Source organism: Acomys russatus, chromosome 7 (genome assembly GCF_903995435.1).
Source record: "Acomys russatus chromosome 7, mAcoRus1.1, whole genome shotgun sequence".
NCBI classification, from domain to species: domain Eukaryota; kingdom Metazoa; phylum Chordata; class Mammalia; order Rodentia; family Muridae; genus Acomys; species Acomys russatus.
Window position 1 is genome coordinate 21,504,917 of NC_067143.1, and position 14,080 is coordinate 21,518,996.

Below are 14,080 nucleotides of genomic sequence, written 5' to 3' on the forward strand. Positions count from 1 at the left end.
CAGGGACAGGTTTATGTTTGGAAATCTAGGCAGATAGCTTTGGGCTACTGGGAGAGGCAGGAAAGCGGGTGACCTCCAAGGCTCACCTTAGGTATCCGGCTGGGAAGTGGTGAGGTATTCAGTAGGCACAGAGATCAAGGATTCAGAGCCCGATTCACAAAAGAAAGTGGGGAACTCGCTTTCCCCAGGGCTGGAGCTGACAGAAACAACTGCCCATGGAAAGGGCTCCAGGGCAGCCGGAAGCAGCCAGCAGTGGGCTGAGAGGGGTGGCTCACATCTACCCTGGGCAGCAAGGGAACCTGAGAAGGCCCCCTTGTCACACTCAAGAGACAGAAGCCATGATTTCCTTTCTATCTCTGTTTATTTTCAGACGACAGGAGTCACATCAGCTTGCACTCCCCCAGCAAATCTTAAGTTTGGTTTTTATAATTTAATTCTAGAAAAGGTTCGATAACATGAGCCAAGTACAACCTCACATTTAAATTTGAGTTCTAGGTTAAGCAGTCTAAGGGTAGTGCTTGGCAAAGATGTGGGTGTGTACACACGTGTGTGCACAGAATTTACAAACTATTCCCTGTTGTCCCCATACACCCTGCTAACAATTTCACTTTTCATCATCTGCTGTCCATGTGGGCAGTAACTGTTTGGCAAATACATAACTCAGTATAAAGTCCCATACGATGGGATTTCACAACCAGGCCTCACCGCTGAGATATTACTTAATTTGTTAAAGTGATAAACAAGATTATATGATGTGCAAACAAACAGGGCTTGTGCTGCAGCTGCGTCCAAGTTTATTTTACCAAGCTATAAACACAGGCCCTCTCTCCAGGCCTCGCTGATTGGATTTCTCCTTCCCTTTGTCGGTGGGAAGAAGAATGTAAAGAGGGGAGCAGGGCCCCCCCCCCCCCCCCGCACTGGGCTTTCCAGCTGGGACTCCTGAAGGAACCCCATTCATTCCCAAGGTTGGGCAACGCTGCCAGCCAAGGGTCCTTCTGGGCTTTCCCATCCAGAACCCTTGCCAAGCAGGAGATTCGATCTCAGCTTGACCAAGCTGGGCCCCACGCTCCAGGGATTTCAGAGCCTTGTGAAACAGGCTGAGAGCTGGGGGTCCTTGGGGGAGGAGGGCTAGAGGTCACAATCCTCCTCCCACCTTACCCTGAACTGCTCCTCAACCGTGAGTCTCTAGTGTAATTCCATCTGAGGCCTGGTGATAAAAAAAAAACAAAAAAAACAAAAAACAAAAAAAAAAAAAAACGGACAGGCCCATTCATTATGCCAGGAAGGCCTGGAATAGGAGGGGGAGGGTCACTCTCCCGGGCTCCTTGAGGCCCATGCAAGAGGCAAGAGGAGGCCTCTCTCAACCAGACCCTGTGGCTTCCCTTGGGTTGGTAACTCTCCCCACAGAACCTGAGAACTCCCAAACTACCAGGATCTGCTAGCTTCTCAGCCCTTCTTAGCACAGGGGTAGCAAAGAACCCATTTGTCTTCTGTGCCCTTGGAGGGCTGTGGCCAAAGGGTCGGGCAGCAGCTCGGACCTGCTGGCTCCACGCAGAGGCCCTTCCACCGGCGTTACCTTCTCTTGCGCGTACAAGCCTCCAGCCGGCCCAACTCCTCGTAGGACTGGTAGAAGATGTCGAACTCCCTGGCGCCCCAGCCCCTCCAGACAGCCAGGCACCACTCTGTGTTTTCATTTGCAAAGCCACACACTACTGTGTCCTTGGCTACCACCGCTGCATCCATCAGGACCCTGCAGAGAGACGGGTGGAGGCGGGGGGGGGGGGGGGTCTGAGAACACCCACAGGAGTCTTCAATAGGCCAGGGTGGAGATGGGGGTGGGGTCTCCCTCTTCAGGTATATCCTCGAAGTGGACGGAGTTACTAAGAGGCTGTCTGTCATAAACAGCCCAGCCTGGCTCTGGAAGTACCCGACGGTCCCAATTCACCCTGGTGACCTTGTCTATGGGCTGGGGACTTATAATGTACCACAAAAGGCCAAGGACATCAATTCACAGTCATAAGCATTGGCTGTAGAATAAAGCTCTGGAAGAGGCCACTGACTGACCCAACCACAGAAGGCATCGCCCATGCCCCTCTTTGGAATTCTGATGTCTAGAACGAAATAGCAACTGAATGCTACTGTTCAAAAACATCCCATGAAAGTCAGAGAGACGGCTCAGCAGGTAAAGGGGCTTGCCTCCCTATGAGGCAAGTTTGGCAACCTAATTTCAATCCTCGGAACCCAGGTAGAAGCCAGAGGGACTCAGCCCCCCACAAAGTTGTCCTCCGACCTCCACATGCACACTGTGACACATACATGCACCCCAAGGTGATAAAAACAAAACAAAACAAAACAAGGAGTGACCCATAAATATCCTTTTGGCAGGCTCCTCCCATTCTGTTCTCCCACACACTTGGACAATTCAAAGGTGTACATTGACAGAAAACCCTGCTGCCTCAAAACCACCACTGTTCGCATTGCCTGCAGGTTATGAACTGTTCTGCATGGTCTGTGAGGGCACAATGTGCTTCTGCTCGGGCCACAGTGAGTGGCTCCCTGCAGCCTTCTTGCTCTGGTGGTGTCTCTGTGGGGCTGGTGGCCCATCTCTGTGTCTAGGTGCTCTTTCTCCTCTTATGCCCAGTGACTGAGCGCCACTGCACACTGGGGGTTCTCGTTCACCAAGGTATCAAAAGCCTTTGGGCCTTCTTTGCTAACTTGGGTCTTTCTCCTATCAAATGTGTCCAACACTTGATATAATCCATCTTGTGTGGGGGGCATAGAAAAGGACCTCAGGTACACTTGGAAAAGGCATGCCAACGTCAACTGACCTGGGTTCTGAAGACCCGTTTGTTTCCCAGAATCCCACTTGGAAGCTGGGAACTACTTCGGTACAAAGCTTCCTTTTACCAGGTCAGCCAGGGTTCAGGAGCAAAGCCTAATCTGGTTTCCAGAACCATTTACAGAGAAGATCCACTGCCCCAGGCCTCACTGAGAAAGCTCAGCACTGGCAGGCAAAGGACTGGAAGGGGCAGGAGTGGCTGGCTGCTTGTCACTAACTGTCCAGCTTTGTCGAAGGATCAGACTATGTGAAGGTATTAAAGATGAATAAAATCCTTTGCCCAAGGATGAGTGGCAGCTCACGTTGACAGCAGGTCTAATATGTGAAGTACTCCACACGTGTTTGGCTTCAGGGCTTTTCATGGGGAGCTTCAGGGCAAGGAATGCACACTATCAGGAACTCTGGCTTAATGCCAGGCTGGCCATGAAGACTGTACGCAGAACTGGCATTCAGCCCAGATGTCCTCACAGCAGGGACTGGCACTGTTTCCTAGTGGTGCACACTACACATGAGCATAAAGTCGCTCTCAGGCTTAGAGAGGGCAGTAGCAGAGAGTGACAGTGTCATCTGGTCTTATCTGGTCTTCCATGTGCCGGTGGATCCCCTGACAAGGTTCTCCTGTTTGGCAGGAAGGACAGTGAACCATTTGGAGGAACCCCCTCATTTCAATTACAGCTAAATCCGGCCCTAGAGACACACCTTTGGCAGCCTACTTGATCCACAGGTATGTAGACACCCCAGAAATAGATATATCCTTGGCTAGTGTCTGTCTGATGGTCTATTCATCTGTCATACTAAGCCCCAGGAGCTGCCTGGAGGACCCCACCTTCCTTCTGTTTTGCCATCTCAAGATGCTTATTTGTGAGAACGCAGGGACAGCAGGACTCCTGTGCTGTCTAGTGGGCATGTTAGTGAGCACTGAGTCCCTTGCCCCCTGGGAGGCCCCTTGCCTCCCCCCTCCCGCCCCCGCCTCCTCCCATCCTCTTCTCTCTCCCCCCCCCTGCCCCACGGCCCCCCCCCCCCCTGGCACTACAGAATGGCTCTCACAGTCTTACCCATGCGGAGCAAGCTCTCGGGCTTTTAAAACAGCGATGACTCTGCCCCGCTGGGCACCTGAATTCTTCTCCAGGCCAATGACAATGATATCTCCGCCACGCCTAAGGAGCCAAGACCGAGAAGGGAGAGAGTTTGCTCAGAAAACTGCACTCTCTAGTGCGCCCAGTAAGGACAGAGCTGAAGTCTTCGTGAAGGGAGTGACAATGGAGGCTCCATGTGATGCAGAAAAGGACCTTCCCTATAGGAAACCTAAGTGTAGTTCTTGTTTTGTGGCACCTTGAGTTTTCTGGCGGGCAGATGAGCCTCTATATGGACATTCTTAGATTTGCTGAAGAGATCACTCCCAGTTCTAAAATCAAAGGGCAAGTCTCCTCAGGAGAACTGGCCCGACTGGATCTGGGAATTGTTAAAGAGCAATGAGTTTCACTCACCCCAAAAGCAAGAGCATCCAGAGGCTCTGAAATGGTACTCCCAACACCACAAAACTTACCTCGGGACCCAAATGAGGTCTTTGACAGCAAGGACCTTCACAGCCTGCAGGTGTTGGCTGAAAGTCTCCCCATCCATGGGGCTCAGGTCATGTTCAGGTCTGTCAGAGGCAATGCTGGCCTCCTGCAGTCTGTCTGTGTCTTCGTAATCAGTGGAGAAAGGCACGCTGGTATAGCTGGTCATGGAGCTGGGCAGACTGACAGGGGACCTGGGGTCTTGGTGGGGTGGGGACGAAGAGTACGAAGACATGGAGCAATAGTCAGTGAGCGAGTCCTGGTGGGTCAGGATCTGCATGCCCAGCTCCTCGCTGTACATGATGCTCACGTCTGTTATGCACTCTTCCTCAGGCTCCTTTGAGGTGGCTATGTGATGGCTGTGGGCTTCTGGGACTGAGGGCTGCACTGGAAACATGTCCCTGAGAGGACTAGGGTCCCCACAAAAGTACCGGGCACACAGCTGGTAGGTGGCTGAATGGTACATCACTAAGGAACTGGCCTTGTCATCTAAGCACCAGACTACCTCCTCCCCGCTGCAATCTGAGCTGCACACAAGCGATGTGACCATGGATGGGGCTGCATAGGGCTCCAGCCGCCTGCTGATGTCCAGGACTGTGCAGTCAATGATAAGAAGGCCAGGCCCATTGCTGTACCAGACCTCAGAGCCACTGTTGACCACCTCCATCGCCTTCACTGGGTAGGGGTTCTGCCGTGAATCTTCATCTGGGATGCCGAACTTGGACCTGTTGGCTGTGTGCGAGCACAGGTAGGAACAGCTTTCTTTTGGGGCGCCCCGTACCACAGGAAAAATAGCCATGAGTCCATCAGCCAGGCCTGCTAGCACCAGAAAGGAGTTCTGTGGGGGAAGGGACAGGGACACATGATGTTCTTTCTTTCTTTCTTTATTTTTTCGAGACATGGTTTCTCTATGTAGTCTTGGCTGTCCTAGACTCACTTTGTAGTCCAGGCTGGCCTCGAACTCACAGCCGTCTGCCTGCCTCTGCCTCCTGAGTGCTGGGATTAAAGGTGTGTGCCACCACGCCCAGCCAACATGATGCTCTTTCATGTCACACATTCTAGGAGAGAAACCACAGGTGCCGGACTCATCTCCATATGTGCCTCAAGTGACCACACATTTTCCCCTTAATGCCTCAGAGAAATAAAGCCCTTGAAATCTTGGGCTTCTCAGGGGGTTCTCGGGCCCATATCCAAAGAAGATACGGCTTTGTCCCAGTAGAACCATGTACATCCTTGGTACCGCAAAGCAAGGGATGAGCGAGGGAGAACTATACACATAGGGCCAAGGGAATCAAGCAAGGATGCCACCACCAGGCACTGGTCTCTTGCTGTATGAGCAGCAAGGAGGTGCCTTTCCTGGATGCCATGAAGTCCTCTCTGAAAGGCAGGGTGGGATACCCTCCCACTTGTAAATGTCTTATCAACACTGCAACTGTTGTAGGCACTAGGAGCTCTGCTCATTGCCCACAGGGGCCAGGTCTCTGTGCCTACCACTTGGCACCAGACTGGCATACGAAAGGGTTAAGTCTCATTCATCTCTGTGGCCCCAGACCTCACTGTTCCCATCAAGTGGACAGCATATATTTCTGGAAGAAACAGCTTCTAACTTAACGCTCCTGCAGGCATGTCTTGGCCCCGTGCACCCACATACGCACTAACAGGGACTCTGATAACACCACAAAGTGTGATTTCCCACCAGCAGTCACCAGGAAGAGGTCACAGCTGCAGGCACAAAGTGAAGCCAAGTGAAAGCTTCCCAGGGTCTCTCCCAGAGCACAGCAGTGGGGCAGGGAACGTGCCACAGAACAAAGGTGGAGTTCAGAACAGAGCAGGAGCCCAGCCTTGTTCCAGTCAAGGGGGATGGCAGAAAGCCACTTTGTTAGGAGTCAAGGTGTGTACATGCGTGCGTGTGTGTGCGTGCGTGCCTGCATGTGTGTATAGGGGCATGGGCAACTGTTCAGGGCAGTGGAGGGAGTGGCTTCTCACTCAACGCCCGCAATGAGGAGCCCTAGGAAAGTTTCTCAAAATCCACCTTCAGGATTTAGGTCAATAAAGCAGCCAGAGCAAACAGGCCATAAGTCTTTCTGGATCCTGGCTCTGCTGGCCAGCGTGGGGAACGCCACGTCTGTCGGGATGTAAGCATGCTTGTGCAAAGAACGCACGGGCCTGCCCTGTGTGGCCTCCACAGGACGACCTCCACAGGGACAGGCACTCTGCTCAGGAGGCTCACACAGAGCCAGCTTTCTTTTCCCTGCTTAGGCAGGAGGTGCACCCTGGCTGGGGCTCTGCCTGTTGGGGTCCTTCAATAATGCTTTGTGTCCAGTTCTCCCGGGCGGTGCAGGAAGATCCCAGCAGCCCGGGCCTGGCCCTGGGGCAATGGCCATAAATGACTCTAAGGTTCATTTCATACCTATTTGTGTCTCTTCTTTTTCCTTTTATAAAGTAATGAAACTAGAGCAGCATGGGATCTCACAGGCTTGGCGACTATCAGCACATCACAGTACCACTTAGCTTCCAAGTGCCCAGCCTCAAACTCTGGGCTCGGTTGGTTCAGAGACCTATTTCGGTAGTGTTATTACCCTCATTGTAGATGGACAAACCGGGATCACATAAGGGCTGTCAGCACATTTAAAGAGGATGTGGCAGGAAGTGCTGCTTACTCACTGGCGGAGAGCACCCACTGCATCCACAGGCCCCTCATGGCCTGTCTGGATCCAGGGAAGGCAGCAGAGCTTGGGAGAGTAGGCAGTGCCACCCAATTTGTAAAAGCAGCTTTTATTCTCCTGATGTAATTGTCATCTTGGGGGCTTGCTTATTGCCTCCATCTGCTAACTTAGGCCTAGCCCTGGAAGCTTCTAGCCTCTGTACAATCTAGGCCTAGAATGTTTTCAGCTTCTGAGCTCTCTGCTGAATAAGCTCATCCTTTCTAGCTCTTTCTGAACTCTAGCTGCCTGGTTCAACTCCTCTGGCTCAAACTCCTCTCCAAGCTGACTGATTAAGTTGGCTTCTGTCAACTTCTGACTGAATTGCTCTGCTTGGCCTCATGCTAATTTTGGCAAAATCTGCTCTAATCTTCTGGCTCCTGGCCCATTCTTTCTTCACCTATGTTTTGGTGTTTTCAGTTCAACCTGTCTCTGTAAAACTCTCCCAGTAAAAACTGCCTCTGAATTCCATGAACTGAACTGCCACAAACTTAACTCCACTGCACTGCCTCTCAACTCCCTGACTCAACTGAACTGCCTGAAGGGAACTGACTAGAACACAGAGCTCTGCATGCTTCTGTCTCCTGAGTGCTGGGATTAAAGGCATGCACCACCACACCTCCACCTAAACTTTTTTTTTTTTTTTTTTTACTTGATACTTGCTCTATACCAGGCTGGCCTTGAACTCAGAGATCTGCTTGCCTCTAGGATTCAAAGTGTGTCTGTATTCTAGCCCAAGCAGCCATGTTGCCGAATTAAAATTCCTCTACACAACTTCTTAGAAGAGAGATCATGGTTCTGGATTCTGACAGTTCACCAGAAAGGAAGGCGAAGGCCCTGCATCTACTGTTTGGAAGAGAAGACCCAGGGCCAATCAAGTGATGGCCTCAACAGCCCCAGTGAGGCTGGATTCAATGCCAAGATGTGACAGAGCTGGCTAAGCCTAGGGCTGGGGAGGGCACAGAGTGGATGGGGTCAGGAAGATGAGGAAGTGGGTCTGTTTGGCAATGGACTGTAACCTGGGAAGGAAAGCGAGTCTTTGAGAAGAGGCAGAAAGAGAAGGGAATCCATTGCCCCTGCTAATCAGGGAGGACAGTGGCTAGGCAGGCTGGGGAAAGGCTCCCGCTACATCTGTCAGGAGTAGGGTCCACATGCAAGGGCTTACTGCATCATTTGCACCAATAGGAACCTCACCTGGGTCAGGGGCCCTCCATGTTAATGATGGTCACCTGTGTCTCTGAGGCCGACTGTGACCTGGGCAAGGTGGCTCAGAAAATTGTGACTCCACTGTCCCCAGCTCAACCCATTGTCCCCAGCAAGGAGATCCTCTTATACCAGGTGTCAGACCTGAATATGCCCCTCTGCCCACTTTACCTTTTTAATAACAGGTACTGCTAAGAAGCAGGTGACGACAGCTGGGGTGTCCAGGGCCTGCTGGGGCATGCTTAGCGGGCACATGCCCTTCAGGCTGTAGACATAAATTTTCTGGTCCTGCAAAAACAGACGAGCCCACTATAAGATCCAGATAAGGAAGTGACTGACACATCTTTCAGCCTGGGGAACACCCTTTGGTACCATAAAAGGGCAGCATTTTGTTTGCTAATTTATTTCCGCTTTTTGTAGAAACTTTGAAAACTATTGAATAGTATGGAAGAAAGTTATCCCACAGAGAGTCCTCAGGAAAGGGGGACAGACCATCTCAGAGGCTTGCTGTGGGTGTGCACAAGCGAGGCACTAGCAAAGTGGTGTCACAATACAGTGACAGTGTGCCACAGGCACATCCCCTTCACTCTCTCTAGGGTGGATATGGGGTCACCTCCTCTGCCCATCACCTTTATATATATTTGGTGAATTTGTTGTCTCTATAAAGAATTACATTGGGATAGGTATTCTTAGAGCTCTCTCTTTGTGTATTCTCTTAGATCAAATTCTTAATTCTTGAGGTCTTAGTCTCATGGGTATTTTGGGAGTACATAGTTAGCCATACTTCTAAACAGTAGAAGGACTCTGATGATCCTTTCCTTACTCACAGGCCCAGAGCATTTGATTTGGGTCAGTGTTTGGATTTCTCATAAGACAGTTGCTTGGGTCTTCCAATGGCTTCTGAATATGAAGCCGGGGGCTCTTCAGAGATGAGCTGTGCTCTGTGGCTCTTGCAGTGTTACGAGAAAACACAGCATGCCACCAACACACCCGGTTTCTCCTGCTGCGAGTCTCTACCTACTCTCACCACCTTGGATCCCATCTGCCAGCTGGTGGTGAGCAGGAGGTAGCAGTAAGTCCCCTGGTGACCTAGCTTACAGGACTGATGACATTGTTCTAGGGCTTGCTCTGGGACAAGCTGGGGTCACCCGATCGATAGTCAAGTTGACCTGGACACCTTACATTTTGACAAATCTGCTCCCTGCCCCCCTAGGAACTGCAGCCCTCTAGAGCTCACCCTGATATGGGCCCTGCCCTGCAGTTACCTCGGTGGCTATCCATACTGAACTCTGGATCTTGAGCTGGCAGCTCAGCTTCATGCCAGCACAGGTCATCCTCTGTACTTCCAGCAGGCCCTTCTCTGTGTTGACCACTGTGTAATTCCTGTGGTTGGCAACAACATGTGGTCAGTTCCAGATAGCCGGGGGCCACCTCTTTCCCCAGGCTGCTGCAATGGCCTTGGAAGAGACCATTTAAGACTGAGAGTCTGACACTTGTTTTAAAGATTTGGTTCCCAGATGTAGGTATAATTTTGGGAGGTGTGGAAACTTTGGAAAGTGGGGTGTCATGGCTTTGAACGTTGTCCCAGGACTCCAGTCTCTCTCACTTCCTCTCTGCAGCTTGCCTCCCAGAAGTAACAGACAACCTCTGGTACCATGAAGTTCCTTCCAAGTGCAAGGGGCCAAGATAGCAGGAATGGGACACAGTGAGTCCAGATCGGTCAACCACCCTTGACTTGCTTCTGTCAGACATTTTGTTCACAGTGACACACAAATGACACCGACAGCTGTTGATTACTTCTGTTTACTTCTGGACATCAGAATTATACCTTGCCACATTCTGAGAGAACCAAAGCCTAGCCCTCCTGACACTGGGTAACAGCTAGATTTGCCTGTTGTGCAAGGCTTGAACATGGAAGAGAAAGGACATTCCAATGGGACGCCAGCCTCCTTTCCTTTTGTGACCCCTGAGGGTTGAGGCAGTCACCCCAACATGGGGACATAGGGCAACTCCATTGGACTGCTCCGTGTCCTCCCATTGACCAGAGCCTGCTCATTACAGGAACATGGGCAGCCTCTTCAGCCAGGCTAAAGATAAGATGTGCAAATTTGACACTTGACTGGGTGAGGCTTAAGACACGTCTCCAGCTTGGGTGCTCTGAGAACTAGCCCAGTTAGTAAGGAGAGCAGGTGCTTGGCTCACAGGCACCGATGTGTCCAGTACCACTGCCTCTCTATGCATTCCCAGCATCCTTTGCATGGAAGAGGGAAGAGTACGTACAGGAGAGGGTGGTTGGTTGGCTGCATTCCCCAGGGCACACAGCTCTTTCCCCCACTCAGAGTGAAGCAGCAGCCAGGATTCATACTTTGGAAGGCTTTCACCATCCATGACTGACACCAAGTGGCTGCAAGTGATAAAAATGGGTGCAAACCCTGCAAACTAAACGTTCTCCAAAGTTCTACTCATTTTAGTCTTTTCCCCTATATATTGAAAAAAACTTAATGGTGCTCTAAATATAGTTGCATTAAGAAAAATAAAGGTACAGAGAAATGATCAGTCTAGCCACAGCGCTGTCAAACTGTCCTGTGTTTCCTGCCTCTCTGCCTCTCTCCTCTCATGGATAGCTTTCAGGCTCTCCCCTACCTCTGTTCATGTTCCCTGCTCTGTGTGCCAGGCAGAAGCCCCCTCACACTCCACTGCAGGGGGTGGACATTTTTAAGGCCCTTCTCCTATTGGGAATGATCATTTTGTCCCTAAGCCCAACTCTTTGCAGCATCCTGCTTGTGTCTGAGATGAAGGGCAAAGTGAGCATCCTCAGGTGGGTGAAAGAGGGTACCAATAATATACTCCCAGAAGCCTCTCCCTGCTTCCATCTCTTGTGCCAAAGGTTCCAGGCCCAGCCCTGAAGGCAGCCATTTGATGAACCCTGCTTCTTCCTGGTAGTAGAGACCACATCTAGATCCTGGGGTGCCAATGACAGTTCTTTGTCTTTGCTTTTTAGTCCTCTTTTTTAGTTGGTCTCTCTTTGGTTCTGGTCCTTTGGCTTTTTACTCCATGTCATTGGCTGCTCACTCTCCCAGCTTCAGTATCCTCTGATGTCCATGCTCAGAGTGTGAACAACTCCATCATTGGAATTGGGTTTCTAGCACACTCAACCCCTCCTCTTCTCCCCCCATCCACAGGGTTTCTCTGTATAGCCCTGGCTGTCCTAAAACTCAACTCTACAGACCAAGCTGGCTTTGAACTCGGAGATCCTCCTGCCTTTGCCTCCCAAGTGGTGGGATTAAAGGCGTGCGCCATCAGTGCCCAGAGCTGCTTCTCTCTTGAATGGACTTTGAGTGAGGCTTCAGAATCTGCTGCCTGCATCATTGCTTTTCTGGTCCCAGTGCCACCCAAGACATAAGCAGGAAGGACAGATGGAAGAGGTTACCTGGATTCCTCCTTCCCATCCCAGAACACCACAGTGTACTCCTGGCTCTGGCATGAAAAGAAGGTTGATTGTTTCCCACAGGGCAGCATGTACATGAAGGTGGCGAAGGTTGGGTCCTTCATCTGGCTCACCACAGACAGGGCCAGCGGGCGCTGCAGGAGAGAGAATCCCTGGTGAGCACAGCTGCACAGTTTGCCCACACAGGGCCACTTGGCACACGCCAGGGGAATGTGAGAATCTTCCCAGTTAGGGTTAGCCTAACGCATTCCTGAAAAGGCTTCAGAAGAACCCCACCACCACCACCACCACCAATAAAAGCCCTTCATAGCTCCTGGGTCATCATGGCCACAGTAATAGGCTTGGATGCTCCAGAGTCAAAGGCCCATTGTGTCCTACCTTCAGTCAAGAGTCATAAACTTTTCTAAGGGCTCTGTTTCAGATTCTACCCATATTACACTATGGTAATGGTCTGATTTGATGGACAAGTGCTAAGCTTAATGTTGGGGCCCTCTTACAACAAACAAAGAACTCTCTTCACAAATGTAATACAGTCCCTGCTGCTCATGAGCAAACCCTCCAAAGGTGTACGCACCTTCCCTCTGCTCTTGCATGGGGACTATATTGCCTCAATGGGTTTGGTATATAAATTGAGTGGAACTCAAAAAGTTCCAGATTTCAGAGCACTTTAGACTTTGAAATTTTGTATCGGGGGATGGTCAACTAACATGTGAATATTCTAAAAATCTGAAAAACTCCAAAATTTGAAGTACTTCTGGTCTTGAATATATATGTTAAGGAGGAAAAGAAAGGCAACCTTCAGACAGACAGACAGACAGACAGACACACACACACACACACACACACATACACACACATACACCAAGACTAGATACATTAGGGGAAATAAAGCTCCCTCTGGAAGAAACAAACAGGGAAGGTTGCCCAGTTGTCCTTAGTGAGGGTGGGTGAGCAGGCACACACATGCATTGGAGACCCACAGCCCCTCCCACCAGGGGACGACAGGCCCCAGCCCCACTCTGTTCCGAGTACCTTCTCCGGCTTTGTGTCCCAGCACTCCATCATGAGTGCCTGGAGACGATGGAACTGTACTTCCTCTGGCTGCCCCAGAACTGGGCGGATGCCCTTGGACAGCTTCTTGGCAATCTGAAGTTGGTGGTGGCCCAGTGCAGGGCGCTGTCCTGACAGCAACTCGTACAGCACCATGCCATAGGAGAACATGTCTACCTGGGCAGAAAGGCAAGCCGAGTTAGGTCTCCTGCCCGGGCCCAGCAATCAGATGAGAGAGACCCAGCCCCCACCCCCCGCAGAGAGACCCTCATCAGTCCACCCACTGATTTCACCCATCTACCCTGGTCTGCTCAAACATCCAGACAACCATCTGGCCACCTATCCTTCCACCCATTTATCTAATCATTTGCCCTTTCCTCTATCTGTATTGCTCATCTATCTTCCCCATCCATCCGTTTGTCCATCCACATGACAGACATACACTCTGGAATTGCTAATTACCAGGTATCAATTAAGGGCTCCAAAGTCAAGATGCCAGAGGGCTGTATAGTACAGCAGGGACTGTATTACATTTGCAAAGATAGTTCTTTGTTTGTTGGAAGAGGCCCTCTGACATCAAGCTTAGCACTTGTCCATCAAATCAGACCGTTACCATAGTGCATTATGGGTAGAATCTGAGACAGAGCCCTTAGAAAAAGGGGCGTGTTTCCTAGACTGCAACTCATGTGTTTTCTCATTTTAATTGCCATCAAATGACCCAGCATACTCATCCCCCCATATAAGTGTATAAGTTGGGGAGCATCTTTCACAAGAGAATGTCTGAGATGGAGTTGGCAGTTTTGTTTTGTTTTTGTTTTTTGAGACAGGGTTTCTCTGGGTAGCTTTGGCTGTGCCGCTTTGTGGACTAGGCTGGCCTCGAACTCACAGAGATCCACCTGTCTCTGCCTCCCTGAGGGCTGGGATTACAGGCGTGTGCTACTGTGCCCAGCACGTCGGTAGGTTTTAATGTGACTTTTCTATAACAGCCTCTGTTCAATGAATGTCTCGTCTGGTCACCTGCCACTAAGAAGCTTCTTGTTTCTGGTGCTTTGATTTTCACTTTTCTACCGTGGCTGCTGAGTTAACCCACACATGCTTAGCCATTCTCAAGGTCCATGACTCATTTGGAAGTGATATCATGATGAAAAATTAGCGAACAAGTGACACAGTGACTCTGCAGGTGAAGGCACATGCCACTAAGCCCAATGAGCTAAGTTCAAACCCCAGAACCCACACTGTGGAAGGAGAACTAAGTCTTGCAAGTTGTCTCCTGATCTCT

General features: G+C 50.7%; 1 protein-coding gene across 1 annotated transcript in view; it reads right to left on the reverse strand.

Moving 5' to 3' along the window:
* Window positions 1-1,253: 1,253 nt before the first annotated feature.
* Window positions 1,254-14,080, reverse strand: part of Lrrk1 (leucine rich repeat kinase 1) — a 90,251-nt gene continuing 77,424 nt past the window's right edge. The window contains exons 26-32 of the mRNA XM_051149712.1: window positions 12,784-12,978; window positions 11,734-11,885; window positions 9,569-9,686; window positions 8,475-8,591; window positions 4,386-5,236; window positions 3,895-3,996; window positions 1,254-1,750 (exon numbers count right to left, since the gene is read on the reverse strand). Coding sequence (XP_051005669.1) covers window positions 1,573-1,750; window positions 3,895-3,996; window positions 4,386-5,236; window positions 8,475-8,591; window positions 9,569-9,686; window positions 11,734-11,885; window positions 12,784-12,978 — 1,713 coding nt within the window. The 3' untranslated portion in view covers window positions 1,254-1,572. The remainder of the gene's footprint in view (window positions 1,751-3,894; window positions 3,997-4,385; window positions 5,237-8,474; window positions 8,592-9,568; window positions 9,687-11,733; window positions 11,886-12,783; window positions 12,979-14,080) is intronic.